Below are 21,044 nucleotides of genomic sequence, written 5' to 3' on the forward strand. Positions count from 1 at the left end.
AGCTGTGGTTCATCTGGAACAGTTGAAGTGGAAAATATTGTCCCTTGGGCTATTTTCACACACATTTTCAACAAATTTAAAGTTCTAACTATACATATTTTGGATCTCAAGTTTAAAATTATTCTAAGCTTTTGAACAATAAGCCACAAAATATCAGTTGTGGAGCAGAACTATTTTATTCTTCTCATTAGGACACCATTTCTATAATTTTAAGGCTAGATTTACTAACTTGGGACTTGTCAACCTCATTCATCAATTCGAAGCATCTGACCTAGAGAATGCATTGCAGTGACTGAAAACTCATACATAGATGCAAGAAGTGTATGCTTCTGAAGACTCAAAGTGTATTAAGAGAGATATTTAGGAGTTCTTGATATATGAAATGCCTTCTCTTGCTGACTTCAGCCATCTCAAATAGACAATAACTGGGTTGACACCTGAGCACACACATTGTATTAAGTCATAATAGTTTGGTTTTCACTTGGTGTTATGTGTGACTCCAAGTACTATGATTTGTAAACACAATGGTTGAAATTAGCCTTCCCCAAACTCAATGTCAATTCTCTACCTCTTAGGGAATTGTGGGTTAGTTACGTAGTTAAGCAATTCTGTAAGTTGCCCTACTTTCAGAAGTACCTAAGTTGGAGAATTTGGTTTAAGTCTCCTGCTGATTGGTTTAATAGTGGGTTTCTTATGCTTTTAGTTATTTTTATTGCTTTTGTATTTTTCATTTCATTATGTGAGTTGGGTGGCTACATGAATGGAACAAATTACTGTCATATGTGAAATGCCTGCTAAATATTGTCAACTACTTTTTACTTTCACCAAAGTTAGCATTAAAAACCCAAAGTTGGTATTAAAAACTACACAATAGTGTAGTGTTAGCATTCTTTTTCTCCATGCAATATGTATATATTGGAGTAACACTATGGTTTTGAATTAAGTGATTTAGCACATCAACAAGAACGAACAGCCTTTTTGTGACCGTGGTCTGTTAAACCATTTTTTGATTTCTGATGACTGTAGGAGTTACAAATGTGACACAACAATGCTACTAGAGAGATTAGGTCAGAACCAATTTATGAAAGTCAGCAGGGTTGTTTGAAATAAATAAAATTCGCAGATTCCACCAAAGGTTTAATGCACCTACAATTCTGCATCCCTTTGGTTGCTTAAAGCCAAAAAAAAAAAAAAAAACCCAACACTGTCATTCATTAATTAAGATACTGAATTCAGAAATATAACTTCCTTAGAAATATACATTAATTTTTGTGGAAGGTACTTCACAAGTTTAAATGTACACAACTGAAAAAAGTAATAATTATTATCATGTGCTACTCATGTTTGGGAGATAAAGAGACTTTGCTGTACTTGTCTTCGAAGAAATTATTTAATACTTTAATACTTTGAAAAACAATTTATTTAGACATTGCAAGAAAGTCACTAGACATGCCAAAATATCCAAGAGGAGTGCCAGTTTGGGGTAGTGGTTAAGAAACTGATCTCGAAACCAGGAGACTGTGAGACTGAGTCCTGCCTTAAGCAAGAAAGTGAGTTGGGTGACCTTGGGCCAGTCATTCTCTCTCAGCCCAACCTAACTCACAGGGTCCTTGTTGCGGGGAAAATAGAAGGAGAAAAAATTATGTCTTGAGTTACTTATGAAGTAATAAAAATGGGATAACAATCTAATAAAAAAAATGGGGCAGAGCACTCTCCTGTGAACTTATGTATATTTTAATTGTTTTTAATAGTAATTAAGGTTTTGTTTTAAGTGTTTTATTGTATGCTATCAGTGAAATGAGCAGCTATATGTGCTTGCTAAATAAATAAATAAAAACATGGGGGGGGTGACAGATTGTACATAGTAGCACAAAATCCACCTTCAAAATATATCTCTTGAGTAGTTACCATTGTCTGCAGACCAATTTTTTTATTCTTCATGTTACAACCAATTACTGCTAGGAAGAAATGGACACCTCAGGCAACATTCACACACAAAATATTGAAACCAACTGTAACAGAACTGCTGTAAAAATGAAGGTTTTTCCATTTAATTGGAAAAACAAGAGGAAACATAACATTTTACTGCTATAAGTAACTTCAAGCAATCTTGATAAGATATTGTTGAACTCTTAAGGCAGGACATATGCTTTCTGTTATGTTCTGCTGCATCTAACTTTTATTGTTTGTTCACTTTATTGGGTTGGGAAATGCATGTTTCTTTATAAGATAAATTGGACTTAATTAGAAAAGCAATGCTGCTTTTAATAAGTAACTCCTTTCTCAAACATATGTGTAAACTGCTTGCTTAATATATAGTTTTAAATTCAATATGAAAAGGACAAATAGTTTTTAAAAAATAGCTTTTGAAAGGACCATTCATAAAAATAACAATGTTAATAAGGTGCCATAGCTGAGACAGAGGAAGAACAATACAAAGCAAAATATAAAATAAATTAACATAGTAGGCCCCTTGATTAAGAAGAATGAAAAAATGATAACATGGAGAAAAGGTAAAAATCATTTACAGAAGGGGTCAGTGTTCCAATTTTAAAATGTCAATGACAAAAAAAATGTGAAATTTTGAGCTGATTATTAGAAATAATTCTTTACAGCCCTGATTTCAAAATATTATTTACTCTCCAGTAAAATTTCATGTTTTTAAGTAGCACCTTTAAGAACTTGTGGAGATTAGAATGTTCTGATGAATACATAACATGTATTTTCTTATTTTCTTAACTTGCATTTCTTAACTTTCATTGTATGTCTAACAAAAAAGAATGATCGCTGTTTTAAAATCTGAAGAATCACTATAAAAATATAAAAGGAGTAAGTCAAGATCAGAGCACTACTAGGAAGTATATACCAGTTACTTCCAGTAGGTTGCTCTGCAATACCAGAATACCCATTACTTAAATTCTTCTTGCTACATAGAAGGGGTCTAGTTGTTAATTCATTTGACTTTTTAAAATTCTGGTTTATTTTGCTTGGTTCTGCAGAATGGTGGGCAAGATCAGATTTTATAGTAATAACCTTATTATTTTCAGCTGATTATTTTGTGAATTTGTAATACTTTTGATATTGGAAATTGGACACCAAGATTCTTTGTTTGTAGAGTTTGTGTTATTCTTCTTAGAACATCTTTCTGAAGTTATGTCAAATTAATCCAGTTTGGAGAATCCAATCTGAATGTATTAGAAACCTGCTAGATGAGATAACGAGATCATCTTATTACTTCAGTTATAATTTAGGTCTGGGAAAATGAAATCAGAAGTTATTGCTGGATTGATGGATGGAATCTATTGTTAAATCAACCATACTGCTGTCCAGCAACATTCTAGGTAAGGTGTATATTTCCTTTAGCCTCATTAAATGAGACACAGATATAATGTCACTGTCTTTCAGAAATACTTAATATTACTTACATTCAGAGAGAAGAAATTTTTTAGCTAATACTTTTGTAATTTTGAGAATAGGTTGCAGGTGCTGTAACAAAGTGACTTGTCATGGAAAAGACTGCTTCCTATTGGCTTTATTGGTGAAAAATCACTCATACCGTATTTTTCAGAGTATAAGATGGTGGTTTGTTGGGGGAGGTGGCTTTACTGCATTGTTAAAAGGGTGCTGAGAAGCGGAAGCGCTCTCAGCGCTGACTTTACATCACTTTGTGGTTTGGTCTGCGCTAAGACCGGGTTTGTAGTTGCAATAAAGCTCTGCATCACTGGAGTTGGATTCTGGCTTGTTTGTGTACCGGCACAAGCCTGGCTTAGTCAAGCCAAGACAAGGGCAGTATTTATATTGATGCCTAATAAATAAATGTAGTAGGGCTTGATCTACTATCTGTTTTTCTCAATGACTTGTGTAAGATGATAATGGCTTGCAGAAAATGTATTTTTTTGTTTATTAGATTTCTCTTCCATCTTTATTATTTTATAAGTAACTCAAGGCAGCAAACATATCTAATATTCCTTCCTCTCCAACTTTTTCTCCACAGCAACAACCCTGTGACGTGGGTTGGGCTAGGAGAGAATGACTGGCCCAAAGTCATTTGGAGAGCTTTAATGCCTAAGGTGGCACTAGAACAGTCTCCTGGTTTCCAGGCCAGCACCTTAATCACTACACCAAACTGGCTCTAAAATAAATCATAATAAAATAATAATAAAATCAACAGATTTTGTAGATAAAAATATTATTGAATTTACTGAAATATTCTAATACCTGTAGAATACTTATGAGAATATGTCAGGAATGTTATGATAACATAACCAAAGATATTCAGACATTTAGAGCAATTGTTAACATGTTAATCATGCTAATCAACAGAAAAATATAATTCATAAAATTCTAATAAACAATGGAGCATGATTATTAGGATCAATGATAAGTTTCACAGTGAGAAAATAATGAAATCTACCTAACAACGCAGTGAGTTTTGGAAGAAGTCCAACTTGCACCATCTTATTTCTCAACCCTGTATCAAAGGAAAGGTTCAGTAAAAGTCTAAGAGTAATATTCAGAAGATCTTCATGTTCACATGGTATCATTTTCACTAGTTTGTCAATTATATCCATTTCAACCTATGGGAGAAGTATGGAAAAACACAAAGACTTTTTGAAATATTTGTAACTTTTAACACAAACTGAAGAAAGAAATGTAATGATAGACAAATATCTCTCCATTATGTACCAATAATTATATTGTTGGAATTTCTCATGAATTATTTATAGATTTTCTTTATTCATCAAGTACAGATTATTTAACTAACCTCAATATATTTTAGCATATTAAGTTGAAATAGTTACATTTTCAAATTTTTTACATTTTCAATTTTTTCAATTTTTCATTCAACTTCCATTCTGAGATACTGTTTATCTGCTTTAGGGAACAAGGTATTAGTAATACACTGCTTTAATTTAAGTATATCATGTTCAAAAATGTATAATTTGAAATTACTTTAAAATATGCATTTTGTTTTAAAAGTGGTATTTCCAAATACCTATAACCACTATCAATTCAGAAGAGACATTTGATCATGATTAAAAGGCAAATTAAATATCTCATCTTTTTATTTAGTTGTATACAAATTTATTCAATAAAACTTGTTAGACATAATTCCAGACTTACTACAATGACTAAACTACAATAATTTAATACATATAGGATTTTATCATCTGAATATCTGAGATAAACTTATACCAGTTGAACAATCTATTCCAATATATTGATATAATTTATTACAAGTCAGTATCTTTTTAAGAAAGAAACCTGAAATTTCAATTGCTCCACTTAATGAATTTGAGATTCTTCTGCACAGTAAGGATGTTCTGTCTTTTAAACAACTATGTGACTCCCCCCCCACCCCCCGGGAAACAAATAAAACAACAAAATGTCTGATGCATAGTATGGGCCACTCAACAGATAAAAACAAAATCAAAATTATATGAAATTTCATTGTGCTTTGTTGACTAGCTTTCAGCATTTGGTAACAATATTTCAATAGAAAACTATAAAATTATACCATATCATTTTTGTTTTCCATAAAGATGCTGAGTTTCTTCAGAAACGACACAACCAGTATTAATAGTTCAAAGTTATCTCGGTCAAGAGCTTTCACCAACATATGGACAATATTCTTGTTCCTCATCTTTAATTCAGTTCGTGTGTCCTCAGCAAGATTTAGCAGCAAATAAAGAGCAACTGATTCATCAGCAGGCAAAAATAAAACACACAATTGAGAGATTATGAGTATACTCTGGTCACTTTTTAATTCATGAATTATTTAAGCATCTGGGCCATCACAAATATGTCCTGTACAAAGTTCAGCAGAAAATAATTGCCAAAAAAGAATATGCTGGTTTTATTAACTAGCCTGTTTCAACAAAATGTAAGTTTATTGGAAAAAATATATACTCTTCCTAAAATAAACTCTAATTATCATAACATAAATTAATATGAATTAGCCCATATTATTTTAATATGAGCTCTTCCTCTTATTATATCCATCAATACCAACTCTTTTGTATATGTACTATATACTGTATACAACATATTGAACTTAATTAAACTCAAAAGATAAATCAACACATCTACATTGTCTATCTCAAATGTGTGCTTTTTCTTTCTTCAAAGCTTTTCAAAAAGCAATTTTATACATGTCGGCCCTATTAAGTAGACCAGACTAAGAAACAGATCCAGTAAAGAACTAAACTATTTTTTAATTAGAACAGCTATAATAAAATGTTGAAAGTCTGAATGTGCTACATTATCCCCCCTTTTATCTTCACTAAAATTGGGGAGGGGAGGGGACAGAGGGCTCCCTGAGACATTTTCACAATTTTTTCTTGGCCCACGGTCATGCTTCCTTTATTTGATTGTTCTCTTGGTAGTAAACCTTCCTTCTGACCAAGGCCATCCTCTTTATCTACTACAATGCAACACCTTTTGGTTGTACTAAACTTAATCATAATTGTTAGCGATTAAACCAATAAAAGATTTAAGTGACTTTACTTCTGTTAAATATATTATCTTCACTAAAATAATACAAATTAATACATATTAATATTTCCGAACATTTTTTTTCATTTGTATTTTGAGCAGAAATAAGTCAAATTAATTAGCTTCCCTTTCAAATTACAATCAGATTACATACTGTGTTTCCCCAAAAATAAGAGCCTGTCTTATATTTTTTTGAACCCTGAAATAAGGGCTTGACCTTATTGCCATGCGCTCAAAAGCCCGATTGGGCTTATTATCAGGGGATGTCTTATTTTGGGGGAAACAGGGTACTAATAAATTCTACTTTAATTAATAAATACTGGGGATATTCTTCCCATTCCAGAGTTATTACAATACTTCCTGACTCTCAAAATACAAAAATTTGTAAGGCATAAAGAAGAAACATCAGGATACATATAGAGAATGAGTTTATTTATTTATTTATTTGTTTGTTTGTTTGTTTATTTATTGGTTCGATTTATATGCCGCCCTTTTCCGGAGACTCAGGGCGGCTTACAATGTGTTAAGCAATATGCAGAGGAAAGGAAAGAATAGTGTCTGAGGTGATCTCTGTCTTTCTCCTTTTCTCTCTTGGAATTTTTCTGGCAGGCTATTTAATGGTACTGACCTTCAGGAGGAATGAAAGTACTTACTAGTGGGGTGTTTTCATCTAATGAGCATTCAAATCTAACATTAAATTCTCAGAAACACTTTTTCTGCTCCATATATTTTCTTTACAATACTATATATCAGTTTTTAAACAGCTTCTAGAACAGGGTATCACCCTTGCAGCGTCACGTCATCATGTGATGTATCGTGACTTTTTTCCCCTTTGGTAAACCGGGGGTGGGCGTGGCCAGCACGTGATCCATCAAGCATGTGGCTGCGAGTTTGACACCCCTGTTCTAGAATTTGCTTCTCCAATATTAGTATATACACAACAATGTGAAATTATTAATTCCATCATGTTATACTGTATATATAACACAAGGCAGTGAACATGCCTTATATAAACATACTTCGATACTCATTAGCTGATGAGTCATTGATTTAACCTATATACAGTGTTCTTAATTCTTTGCACTAAATTTAAAGGGAATGCTACAAATAAACAGCTATTGTATTAACTTTTTAAACTTTTGGTAAACAAAGACTACTAAAATGAGTTCTAAGTCATTCAAATAGCTACAATTTTAACAAATAGAATAAGCTATGCAATCTTTCAGACTTTCCCATAATTTCTGCTAAATGCTGAGAAAGTATCTATAGCATATTAAATAACTGGGAATCAAAATTAGTACCTCGAAGTAGTTGTTCTTGCTTAACCACCAGACCTTGGTACTTTTTAAAGGTTTTTTCATATTCTTTTTTCAGTGTTTGATTTTCAGGATCTTCATCAAGTGGACACTTAGAGATAAGGATATGCTCAACACTTAAGAAATGCAAAACCTATAAAGCGCTTTTTGATATGGGGAGATGCATATGTCCTGCTGTAATTACAAGAAGCCATATGCATATAGCATGAGATGTCTTATTCAGAAAGCTTACTGGCACATGCTATATACTATCACTCCTATCGGCTTCTCCTGGTTGTAAGAATAATTAACCAGTCACCAATGTTCTAGTAATATGTTATAAGCAGGAACTCTGGATTACTTTCCTGTTAATCAAAAGTAACACCTTACCAAAAACAATCCAGGAATTCCAGTTTATACACAACACAAACCAAACACTGAATGGGTTTCCATGACTTGCTTAGCTATTTCTGTGAGCAAGAAGGAAACAAGTATGAATGAGCAATGAATATCAGTGTATTGTTCGTAATAAGATAGAACTATTTGGATGTTTTAGTTTTCTGTGACATATGAGCAGCCTCAGTAATTGCCAGTCAATATAAATACAGCTATTCAAAAGAGCAGATTTGCTGCTACTTTGTTGATTTATACTAGTTCTCTTTAACCAATATCTTAGTTCTCTGCACTAACATGAAATAAAGGGACTATGACAGACCACAACTAATTTCTTGTAGCAATTGCCAAACTAAGTTAACCACTAAAATAAAACATTTTTCTACCTATACAGAAAAAATACTAATATTTTATTCATTCTCTGATAATAAATCCTATATATCCAAAAGGGTACCATTTTCATAAATCATATTTTCAATCTTGAAGCATTACTATCTTTTATAGGATAGGAGAATCTGAAGAACGAAATGAGTATGCAGAGTGGACACAACAACTGAGTAAAATGAAGTAGACTGCTCTAAATTGTAAGAATAAGTTGGATTCATTCCTGTCCATTAGTCTACTAACAACAACAACAAACAAGGATATCAGCTTTCTTCTTCTTGGTAAGTTCCTCTTGCCATAGTTCATGCCTCTTTAGCTCATGATCAATGATATTCATGCAAAGAGCTCCAATTTTATAGTGTGTAATCAGTCCATGAAACTGAGAAAAGCTACATTAAAAAGAATTAAAATCAGAGTACTGGCACCAGAGTAAATCCTATATTAACCCACAAGCATGACTTAACAACCACTGCTATATTCATTTTAAAATATTAAGGTTCCAGAATATATTGACTTACATATAGTATATGTTACTATACATACCTGGAAAAGCAGAAGAATATATATATTATATTAGTAGCAAGTTCTACACTTTGTTTCCAGTCCTCTCGCAGAACCCTGGCCAAAGCACCCAATGCCGTTTCTAAAAGGAAAGAAGAAAAGTACTGTCTCAACAATAGCATGAAGTTCAAATTTATAATGCATTATAGTATGTCTTCCACCAAATGACTGCATCAAACAAAGAGTAGCATCAATCAGGGTTGAAAAATTAAGGGTATGAAGAACCCTTAATGGTCAAGCTAATCTCGCCACTTCACTCAAGGAAATTGCCTACTGCCTCTTTGAATTGCAAGCCCTGATAACAAGCTTACAGTTTTCTTTTTTCCTAACCTTTCTGCTATTTAACAATGTGGCTATCCTCATTCCAAAAAGGTAATTGCTTCAACCTCCTTCACACTAAGGATTTAATTAATCTCCCAGCCTTGGAGAACAAAGTAGTTAATCTTTTGCTCTCTCTAGCCATATTATTGTTCTATCAACTGATTTCTCCCATGCATTCTGAGGAGCAGGAAATATCCCTGATTCCCACATGCATGTTTTTTTGTTGATATGAATGCAAAAGTGCCAATCTCAGGATAGTGCTGGATGCCAAGAGGAAACCTAGTGTTATAAAAATATGAATCAGAAGATTCATAAACACAAACTCAGGACATGATGAAAGGCCTTTCCTGCCACTGTCTGTCATGGATGAACAGGATGAGAGCTCCCTCAATATACTGATTGTATTAACATCACTTCACTTAATACAGTTTTGTATTTTATTGTAATTCTGGCATCTATAGTTCATTACTTTTTTTTTCAGGACCTCACTGATGTAGTAATCATATAAAAATCCTGCAAAAGTGGGGGGGGGGGAATCTGTGGTACTAAGTAGGTCTAAGTAGGTCTCCCTCATGGAAAGAAAAAGGGAGTTGCATTAATAGGTTGAGTAAGAGAGTGACATGGGATGAGAGAATGCTTATTGGAGTTAATCATCCAGAATGTTGGTGCCCTCAAAATGAAATGGACAAATATATGATACTATCGATCATTGTATAAGCCTAAAACCAGCTTAGGGAATTGGGCATACTAGCAGCATGCTATACAATGGAATTCCTGGAACCCAACATGGAATTATCTGGTGAAGGCATGAAGCCTATACTGCTGAAAAATAATCCCACACAATGTAAAATCCAAAGAACATTTTGAGACCTGTGATAGTTCAAAGGACCTGGGATTTGGGAACTACATTTAACCACCTAGCTTAGGCAAAGGAGAAGAAAAGCAGCGTAACTGGTAAAGCAAGGCAAGCATGGGTGAAAGGGGGCTGTCAAAGTCAGTAGACAATAGAAAAGCAGCCCAATCCCAAGCTATTTGAATAGGTGCCATGGATCCAGTATGACCTCCAGAGAAAGAAGAGAAGCACAATAATGCAATGCTCCTATTTCCAACACATAGACAGCTCAGAAGTCACTGAAAGATCAAAAAGCACAAGGATGGATGCGCCATCAACATCCCAGCTCCATCACAAGTCATCAGCAAGCATGACCAAGGCTGTCTCAATACTAAATCCCAGCTTAAAACTAGACCAAAATGGATCTATTTCATGGTGTCCAACTTTTTGACTTGGCTGGGCTGCACTGAAAAAATAAGAATTGTCTTGAGTCACATATAAAATATATAATATAGTTTTATAACATAAAATCACATAATGATATTGGAAGTTTACAATCTTATGGAGAAACATTAGTAGCTATCCAGGGCTGCATGGGGCACCAGGCCTCAGGTTGGACACATCTGGTGTAAATAATCCATTTCCTCCAGGATTCTCATCAGCTATGGATTGACCATATTCTCAATAGCCTACCTTAAAAAAGGAAAGTTAGAAACTGATTGTTGATGGTGAGGAGGTGACACACCACTGCCTCTTTCAAAGCAGGAGGTGCCAGCAATCTTATCCACCCTATAATCTGAGTGATCCTCACAATGGCCCATCAGATGGTTTTTAAAAATAATTAACAATTTCCTATATTTATTGACACTGGAATGTGCATTGGGTCAAGATTATTTTTAAAGTACTGTACACCTTAAATTGCCTCCTTACTGACTTACATAAGAAAAACACTAGTGATTTTAATGAGAATTTCTGTGGAATACATAAATTCTAAATCCTAACCTCCCAAAAAAGTCTGGACATGAATCACCATGAATAAAATTAAAAAATTCAGAATAGTACCAAACCAAAAATCTTTGACTATAAATGACTCTGAAAGACACAGCTAAACTGTGACAAAGATAAACAATTTCTGTTTTTACACATATTTTTTTCTTAGATTTTCAAATTAATCAAACCAAGTTAACCAAGTTAGTCACTATTATCAAAAATAGTTATTGTGCTACCTCATGATAGCCAATTATTTAATGAGTTCAAGAGTCAGTGAATAACCACTGTCTGGGTTATTCTGAATAATCGCATCTTTAATTAAGGATCAGTTATTCTTACTAATACAATACTAACACAAACTAGTATTTCTTGTGGGATTCCTTTATCTGATTAGAGATGCGGTGGTGCAGTGGTTAGAATGCAGTACTGCAGGTTACTTCTGCTGATCACAGACTGCCAGCAGTTTGGCAATTTGGATCTCACCAGCTAAAGGTTGACTCAGCCTTCCATCCTTCTGGGGTTGGTAAAATGAGGACCCAGATTGTTGGGGGCAATATGCTGACTCTGTAAACTGCTTAGAGAGGGCTGTAAAACACTGTGAAGCAGTATATAAGTCCAAGTGCTATTGCTATTAGCTAAATTTACTCCACTTATTGAGCCAAAAGCCAGCCCAATCGTAGTAGCATTAATCTGATAATTACCATTAAGGAGGAGTTCTTCTAAGTTATCAGGATTTCTGGCCAGCTGCAGAATAAGTGCAGAGCCACGAACTTTATCAGGGATATCTTCATATAGCAATTCAATGTACTCATCCATGTCATTAATATTAGCTACTTCATCAATCTGAAAACACCAGGGAAGGAAAAGTAGAATACAGAGGTATGTAAGACATCAATAAGCAAACAGTTATAAGGAAAGTTAAACATGAAAACAGTCCAAATGCATTGAAGAGACAATAATTCATGTTAAAAAATAAAGTTTTGTATAAACAGAACTGAGGGAAATATAAAATCAGATTAATTTGAAGGAATAAAGTTTTGTATAAACAGAACTGAGGGAAATATAAAACCAGATTAATTTGAAGGAATCTGAATGCACTATCCTATATTACAGTTGTAGAGAATATATGGAACTCAGATTTGAACTGCTGGGTTCTTGTTGTTCACTGAGCTTGGCTGTTTTCCTGCAGTGAACTGATGTTATCTAGCCTAAAGGAAAACAATCAAATTCAAAGAACTTGAACCCAATGGGTTTTATTTTTGGAATGGAACTGCTTTTTTGTCAGTTAACTTACAAGAAACAGAATGTGATAACACATTGCTATGCTCCAGAACCATAGTAAAAAGATGGTTTGAAGGGCATGCAGATGTGCACACAGCACCTGACAGCAAATCTGAAACCAAACATGCCTTTTCCAGGATTGCATTGTGATTGCAGAATGCAGTCATGTGAATTCGGGAAAAGATGTAGCTGCTTTAAGGAGTTGCCAGTAAGCTTTACATTAGAAGTCTAGGTAAGCTTTACATTAGAAGTCTAGGTATGCTCCATATCACCTCCTTTCCTTTAAATCTGAAGCACTGCATAGTCTTATAAATTACAGCTAATATTAGACCCTTTGGCTCATTCTTTCAGAAATATTTCCTTATCCCAAAGAGGTAAACAGTTGGGCAAAGAAGCAGTGGGAATGGGAGTGATTTCTGACTTCTGCCAACTTTCTCATTAACTTTGCTTGTGGAAAGCTGGCAGCGAGTGTCAAAAATCTTGATCATGTGATGGCAGTGTGGTGGCATTGAAGTGGCCACAACTTTACCTATACAACTTATCTGAAGATCATTAAAGTGTCAATCCCACAGGAATAATGATTCCTGTTGTCCTATGATGCAATGTTTCGCCCAACTGAAGGTTAAAAGCAGACAGTATTAGTAGTATATAAATTCAAATACAGCCTAAGCCCTGGTATTAGAGTAAAATAGAAAACTATGATAGTAACTTTAATAATTATTTTGCTCCATAATTATTAGAAACAAAGAACAGAGAAAACCAAAAAATAATGGATTAACTAAATTAAATGTTAAAAATTCTTTTAAAATGTAATAATTTGTTATATTTTAAATAATACACAACTGAACAATGAAGACATAAGATGCAAATCTATTTAAAATAGATTAATTTTTAATAGTTTCAGTATTTTTGTATAATATATAAATTTTAGAAAAAATACTAAAGTTTAATTGGATTCAATTGTACCTACCTCCATCCCTTCAAATGGTGGTGGATCTTTAGGTTTACTGGATTTTTCTTTCTTTTCTGTGGAAAGGCAATACAAAATAATGGCTTAAATAATTTTTAAAGGTCTTTCCTTTCCTTTCCTTTTGTCATGTTTAGGAAAAAAGAGTAATTAAAGTGGGAGGAATTGATTAAATGTGATATCAGCATTTCTACAGGCATATATACACTAAATGTTTAAGCATAATTTTCCTCAATCAATCAAAACCAATAGTGCTAAATTTCATTTCAACACGTAAGTGATCACTGTTTTTCCATAAACCTAGCAATTATTCTGGTTGAAACAATGGTTGCCAACAATACTGCCCTTTTCCTCTCAATATTCTCAAAGGAAAAAGTGCTTATACCTCATACAATTTGTTTCCCTGTTCTTTTCCTCTCAATATTACTAATAGAGAAAAAGTGATAGAGGGAGTTGAAATTGCCAGAACCATGGGTGAAAGTGACCACGTCATACTGGAATTCAATATAATGCAAACACAAGCAACAGAAAATAATCCAACCAGTGTCTTAAACTTTAAAAGAACTGGCTTTAACAAACTCAGAGAAGATTCATGGATGAAAATTCTAAAAGGGAAAACAATTCAAGAAGCGTGGGAAACTCGGAAAAATGCGATCATAAAACTCCAATCCAGCACAATACCACTAAAAATGAAAAACGAGAAATCCAAGAAGAAACCAGCATGGCTGCACAAAGATCTCTCTGACAAACTGAAAGTCAAAAAGGACAAGTACAAAAAATGAAAAAGAGGGACACTTAACTAAGGCTGATTATCAGCAGATAGCTACAATCTGCAAAGATGAAGTCAGGAAAGCAAAGACTCAGAATGAACAAAGACTTGCAACAAATGTCGAAAATAATAAAAAAAACTTTCTTTCAACATATTAATAACAAGAAAAAAGTCAAGGAAACTGTAGGTCTACAGAGAAGATGGCAAGGAAGTAACAGGCAATAGGGAGAAAGCAGAGCTGCTTAACTCATTCTTCGCATCAGTCTTCACACAAAAAGAAATTATAGCCCAACCTACCAAAAAAACTACTGTAAAAGATAAACTAAAAATTAAAATTAAAATAAGCAAGAAAATGGTAAGAGAACACCTATCTGACCTTGACAAATATAAATCACTAGGACCTGACAGCTTACATCCCAGAGTTCTAAAGGAGCTAGCAGATGTTATCTTAGAAACATTGTACCATATCTTTCAAAAATCCTGGAGCACTGGGGAAGTACCTAAGGATTGGAAAAGGGCTGATGTGATTCCCATCTTCAAGAAAAGGGGGAAAAACAGACCCAGGAAACTACAGACCAATCACTCTAACATCAATACCTGTGAAAATCCTGGAAAAGATTATGAAAAAACAGATCTGCAAACAACTAGAAGCAAATAAAGTTATAACTAGTAGCCAGCACTAGTTTGTTAAAAACAGATCATGCCAAACCAATCTTATTTCATTTTTTGATAAAGTCACTAAATTAATAGACCAGCGAAATTTATTTATTTATTTATTTATTTATTTATTTATTTATTTATTTATTGCGATTTATATGCCGCCTTTCTCCCTAGGGACTCAAGGCGGCTTACAAAATGACAGCTTCAATACAAATCACAATACAATACCAAATTAAAATCAGTAACCCAATTAAAAACTATTTAAAATTATACCAGTGTACCTGGTATATGCTGTGGACATAGATTTCAGTAAGGCATTTGACAAAATAGACCACAACCTACTTCTTGGTAAGATAGAAAAATGTGGAATAGACATCACCACTACATGGATTTGTAGCTAGCTGACAAACGGTACTCAATGAGTAGTCCTTAATGGTACTACATCCACATGGAGAGAAATAAGTAGTGGAGTACCACAAGGCTCCGTCTTAGGCCCAGCACTCTTCAATATCTTCATAAATTATTTAGATGAGGGAATAGAAGGGGAACTCATCAAATTTGCAGATGACACCAAACTGGCAGGAATAGCCAACACTCCAGAAGACAATTCAGGATCTAAAAAGATCTTGACAAACTTGAACAATGTGCCTTATCCAATAAAATGAATTTCAATGTGGAGAAAAGCAAAGTTTTACATTTAGGCAGGAAAAATCAAAGGTATAAATACAGATTAGGCAAGACCTGGCTCAAAAACAGTAACTGTGAGAGGGACCTTGGAGTCCTAGTGGATGAACACTTGAATATGGGCCAGCAGTGTGCAGCAGCAGCCAAAAAAGCTAATACAATCCTGGTTTATATAAACAGAGGTATAGAATCAAGATTACATGAAGTATTAGTACCACTTTATAAAACCCTAGTAAGACCACATCTGAAATACTACAACCAATTTTGGTCACCATACTACAAAAAAGATGTTGAGACTTTGAAAAAAGCTCTGAGAAGAGCAACTAAGATGATCAAAGTTCTGGAGACTAAAACATGAAGAACGCCTGCAGGATTTGGGTTTGGCTAGTCTAAAGAGTATTTGAGAGGCTGCCACAAAGAAGAGGATTCAAATTATTCTCCAAAGCACCAGAGGGCAAGACAGGAAACAATGGTTGGAAACTGGTCAATGAGAAAAGCTGGAATTAAGGAGAAATTTCCTAAAAGTGAGGAAAATTAACCAGCGGAACAGATTGCCTCCAGAAATCGTGGGTGCTCCATCACTGGATGATTTTAAGAAGAGTCTAGACAGTCACTTATCTGAAATGGTAGAGGTCCGTGATGGCGAACCTATGGCATGCGTGCCACAGGTGGCATGAGTAGCCATATTGGTGGGCAGCAAGCTCAGCTCCAGCGCACAGCTGATTTTCGGGCCTTCTGGGCCACCAGAAGTAGGGAAACAGGCTGTTTCCTGCCTCCAGAGGGCCTCGGGGGGTGGTAGGGAAGACCTGTTTTTCTCTCTCCCCAGGCTCCGGAGCCTTTCTAGGAGTCTGGTGAGGGCAAAAATGGCCTCCCTCCCCCCTGAGACCCTCCGGAGGACTGGAAGTTGGCAAATGGGCCATTTTCAGCCTCCGGAGGGCATGGTGAAGGCTGTTTTCACCCTCCCCAGGTTCCTAGAAAGCCTCTGGAGGCTGGGGAGAGCAAAAAACGGGCCTTACTGCCCCACCAAAAGTTGGCAAAAGGGCAGTTTTTGGCCTCCAGAGGGCCTCCGGGGGGGTTGGGGAAGGCCGTTTTCACCCTCACCAGACTCCTAGAAAGGCTTTGGAGCCTGGGGAGAGAGAAAAATGGGCCCACCGGGCCATCGCATGCCAGGAGCGGGGGGGGGAGGTCGTGCACACATGTGTGGGGCGGGGCACATAGAATTATGGGTGTGGGCACGCACGCAACCCCCCATCGCAACCCCGCTCCTGGCACGCGATGGCAAAAAGGTTAGCCATCACTGGTATAGGTTCTCTTGCTTGAGAAGGGGACTGGACTAGAAGACCTCCAAGGTCCATTCTATTCCATTCCATTCCATTCCCCTTCCCTTTTCCCTTTCCCTTTCCCATTCCAATATTCTCAAAGGAAAAAGTGCTCATACCACATACAATTTGTTTGCCATCTGAACTTGTTTTGCTCACCTTTGGCAGATGAGGTGTCTCTGCGATTTTGCAGGTAATAGAGTAATTGTTCCACCTCAGCCAGTTTGGAGGGGTGAATAAGTTTGCATTCCTCTACCACCTTCCGAGCCAAGGAAGAAATGTCTGTATTTGCATTGAGACTTTTCAATCGAATGCTATAAAATAAAACACAGAAGCTTTTATTTTCAGCTTGCACACAAATTCTGTCTTCAACATTTAGTTTTAAATGTATAAAACTCGAAGTCTTATAATATAAATTATTTTACAATTTCAACTTCATCAAGAGCCATGGTGGTGCAGTGGTTAGAATGCAGTATTGCAGGCAAAGTCTGCCCACAAGGTTGACTCAGCATTCCATCCTTCCAAGGTCAGTGAAATGAGGGCCCAGTTTGTTGGAGGTAATATGCTGACTCTGTAAACTGTTGTAAAGCACCATGAAGCGCTATATAAGTCTAAGTGCTATTGCTATTTTGGTAGACCAAATTGGCTCACTTGGTTTTCTTGTTTTATTTATAGCAAAACCCTTCACTCAAAAGCCCCAAACTGAATGTGGCCTGGGAGAGTGGCCAGCTTGACATCACTCACATGGGTTCTGCCTCTGGGGACCAGGCGGGGTTGGGAGGGAATCCAGGGGTCTCCGGTGGGTGGGGCGGGGGACGGGAGGCTCATCCTGCGGGATGAAGAGAGGAGAGGCAGGGGGCGGGGCAGCTACAACCGGAAACAGTTGGCAGCTACATGGGGCCCCTGCCCCATGCTTGCCGCCTTTTGTGTGCAGAGGGGGGGGGGGAAAGTTTCCAGCTGTAGCCATAGCCTGCTGGCCCCTTAGCTGACACACACTGCAGCTCCGAAGCCCGCTGTCACCACCAGGCTTGGCTGTCCATGCGGACCACTGGACGTGCTTACTCTGTCCCATTGTCTGTTTTGGCTTGCAATTGGAGAGGAGGTCACTGCTAGTCATCTTCTCCTCGGACTGCTCACAGGTCTTGCCTTTGGCTTGTGCGTGGAGCGCGTTTCCTCTTGCACACCCGATCACCGCTGCAGACTGCTGCCACAGCCGCTCAACAGACCCGCCCAGCCCATAGGAGACAAAGCGGCCAACTAGAAAGGCTGAGTAGAGGTGGTAGAGCATGCCCAGGCCCAGCAGGCAAAAGACAGCCACTGTGAGCAGGGAAAGCCAGATCCCCATTAGTGCCGTGGTTGCCCAGGCCCAGCAGAGATGGGGAGAGACACATGTGCCCATCGGTTCCTGCGTACATGCACGGCTGCCGGGATGGTCTGAGCTGAAGCAACATGGGGAGCCCTTACCGTTTCCAGGACGGCTGTGCAGGCCTTGAGTTTGACACTCCTGCACTAAGGCATCAAAGGCCAGCTTAAAAAAGAAACCTTTTCAGAGCTTTCTAACTATCAGAAGTAAAAAACCCAAACATATTTCAAGATGCATGGAGCTGGGCCACAACCAAGAAGCCATCTTATGACCCCTCCCCATTTCAATGGAGGCTACACCTTAACCTAACTATAGCAGGACAGACAGTCTTACTTTGGATAAGATAATTCAGTGCCATGCCATGCATTCTAAATTGATCCAGAGGCCTACTGGCAACCAATGCAGTAACTTTATTTACACAATGATTTATACATTTTTTTCTATAACAGCCATCAGCAGTCTGGTTACCACATTCTGTACAAGTTGTAGCTTCCCAGCAATCTTTTAAGGCAGCCTCTATATCCCCAAGCCATGACCTGTTCCTCCCTGGGAACTAAGATTTCAGTGAAGTCAAGATGTCTATGACAAACAGCATTTCTATCTTACTGTCCTCCATTAGGATAGCAAAAGAAACTGAGATTGTTGTCATAAAATGTAATGACCACATTGCTTAGTGACATGAATCTCAGGAATTTGGGTTGCCATTGTAATCCCAGGAGCATGCAAGTCTTTAAGCAGGAACAGGCAAATGTCATAGGCAAGGAGCGTGGGGGTAGTATGCAGGTGCTGTGGTTGTGGGGAAGGGAAGGGAACCATGGGTGAGTAATTATGGATGGTCACTGAATGGAATGTTCATTAAGTCAGACTACCTATAGCTTGTTTCTCTCCCTCTAGTTTGATCTAGTAATTAAGGCACCTGGCTATAAACCAGGAACTATGTGTTCTATTCTCACCTTAAACACGAAAGCTAGCTGGGTGATTTTGGGCCACTCAACCCAACTCACTTCATAGGATTGTTGTGAGGAAAATAGGAGGAAGGAATATTGGGTATGTTTGCTGTCTTGAGTCATGTATAAAAATAATATAGACAATTAATAAATGAATAAATAAACAAATATAAATGAATAAAAAGAAATTATATAGTCCTGACAATAAGCTCAGATACCAGTTCAGGACCAAAGTAGTGAAATAGTGTAGAATTTAGTATCATTAACAAGATAACTTACCCTGAGAATGCCTATCTAACTGTTTCATAGAGTGTAACAGAAATAGAAGGAGCACAATCCTGCCCTCCAGATTCCAACTAAGGTCATCCGTTTCAGCAATAAATGCTGTTTCCATTTCAATTAAATTGGACTTTAATCTTGACTGAAAGAGATCCAGGCAATAAACTTCTAGTGTCCTCCATAGTTGATTCCTCACCAAACTCTTAATGACCTTCCCCCCAAATATCAAAGCATAGCTCTACAACAACTGCTTACTTCAAGACACTGTGTACTACACAACCTGGCCATCTAAAGGAACCTGCATAGGTACAGCTCTAAGTGACAGAGGATTCTATCTACATATTCAGGTACAAAAATTCAACAGAACCTCAGCAGTTAAATAGGCACAGATTAGAAAAGGTGTTTGAGTTTATTGCATTTTTTTTTCTTTTAACAACCCTGTAATCCCTTAATTCAGAGTGGAGTCAGGGTAACTGAATGGAGCTGAGCGTTTACTGGCCAGATGCCCTTCCTGACACCTATGTGGAGTTCGCAGCAGGTATTTCCTCTTTGCACCCTGAGAAACATTTCCCATTGCCTAGTGATGGCTAACCTTTTTGCCGTCGCGTGCCAAAAGCAGGGGGAGTGCGGGGGGGGGTGGTGTCGTGCGCACGCATGCCCACAGCCATAATTCAATGCCTCCCAATGCTGCGCCCCCACCCATGCATGTGCGACCCTCCCGCCCGCACTCCCACCGCTTTTAGCATACAATGTCAAAAAAGTTAGTGGTGGGCCCAGTAGGCCTGTTTTTTGCCGTCCCCAGGCTCCAGAGGCTTTCTTGAAGCCTGGGGAGGGTGAAAAAGGCCTTCCCCCGCCACCCTGGGGAGGCCGGAAACGGCCCATTTCCCGATTTCGAAAGACTCAAAAATCAGCTGGCCAGCACGCTGAGCTCAGGCAACGCTCATGTGCTCACAGATATGGCTCCCCGTGCCACCTGTGGCACACGTGCCATAGATTCGCCATCACAGGCCTAGGATGAACTCTCAACCTTCTGAATGGGAGGCAAGCATCTTCACCACTAGGTTGCTGTGTTGCTCTGTTTGAGTACTGCATGTAGACCCCCCAAAAAGACTGCTCACAATCAATTCACTGCAATCTTGAAAAATATTTATGTTCCATGTTTTTCAGAGGAAAATCCTGATTCTGACTTCAGGCTGATTCAAGCTCAATGGTTTTGGTCTTGTTTTCTGGTACCCTGATGTTTGCCTGGCTCAAGGACTGTGGCTAGCATCTTTAGAGGCAGAATGAAATGCTTTGTAGTATATCTCTTGGCAGCTCACAGGCAAGTGAACAGAGACTGGCTTCTTATATCTAAACCTGGGAGGTGATCTTTGATTAATCCATGCCATGGGAGTCCAAGAAGGTGGGTTCCTGACTGGCTGCTTATCTAGATTTCTGATTGGTATATTTGAAAAAACTCAAAAGAAAACTGGTTACAGTTTGGCTTGTCCTTGAGCCAGTACTA

General features: G+C 37.2%; 1 protein-coding gene across 2 annotated transcripts in view; it reads right to left on the reverse strand.

The window, feature by feature from the left end:
• Window positions 1-21,044, reverse strand: part of KIFAP3 (kinesin associated protein 3) — a 101,929-nt gene that overhangs the window by 77,086 nt on the left and 3,799 nt on the right. For both annotated transcript variants that reach the window (XM_070939196.1, XM_070939195.1), the window contains 8 exons: window positions 17,111-17,265; window positions 13,523-13,578; window positions 11,973-12,114; window positions 9,111-9,210; window positions 8,832-8,956; window positions 7,797-7,895; window positions 5,519-5,697; window positions 4,415-4,577 (listed from right to left, as the gene is read on the reverse strand). In XM_070939196.1, the coding sequence (XP_070795297.1) occupies window positions 4,415-4,577; window positions 5,519-5,697; window positions 7,797-7,895; window positions 8,832-8,956; window positions 9,111-9,210; window positions 11,973-12,114; window positions 13,523-13,578; window positions 17,111-17,265 (1,019 nt within the window). The remainder of the gene's footprint in view (window positions 1-4,414; window positions 4,578-5,518; window positions 5,698-7,796; window positions 7,896-8,831; window positions 8,957-9,110; window positions 9,211-11,972; window positions 12,115-13,522; window positions 13,579-17,110; window positions 17,266-21,044) is intronic.

The sequence above is a fragment of the Pituophis catenifer genome, unplaced genomic scaffold (genome assembly GCF_029215685.1).
Source record: "Pituophis catenifer annectens isolate HBS135680 unplaced genomic scaffold, rPitCat1.0.hap2 SCAF_3, whole genome shotgun sequence".
NCBI lineage: Eukaryota > Metazoa > Chordata > Lepidosauria > Squamata > Colubridae > Pituophis > Pituophis catenifer.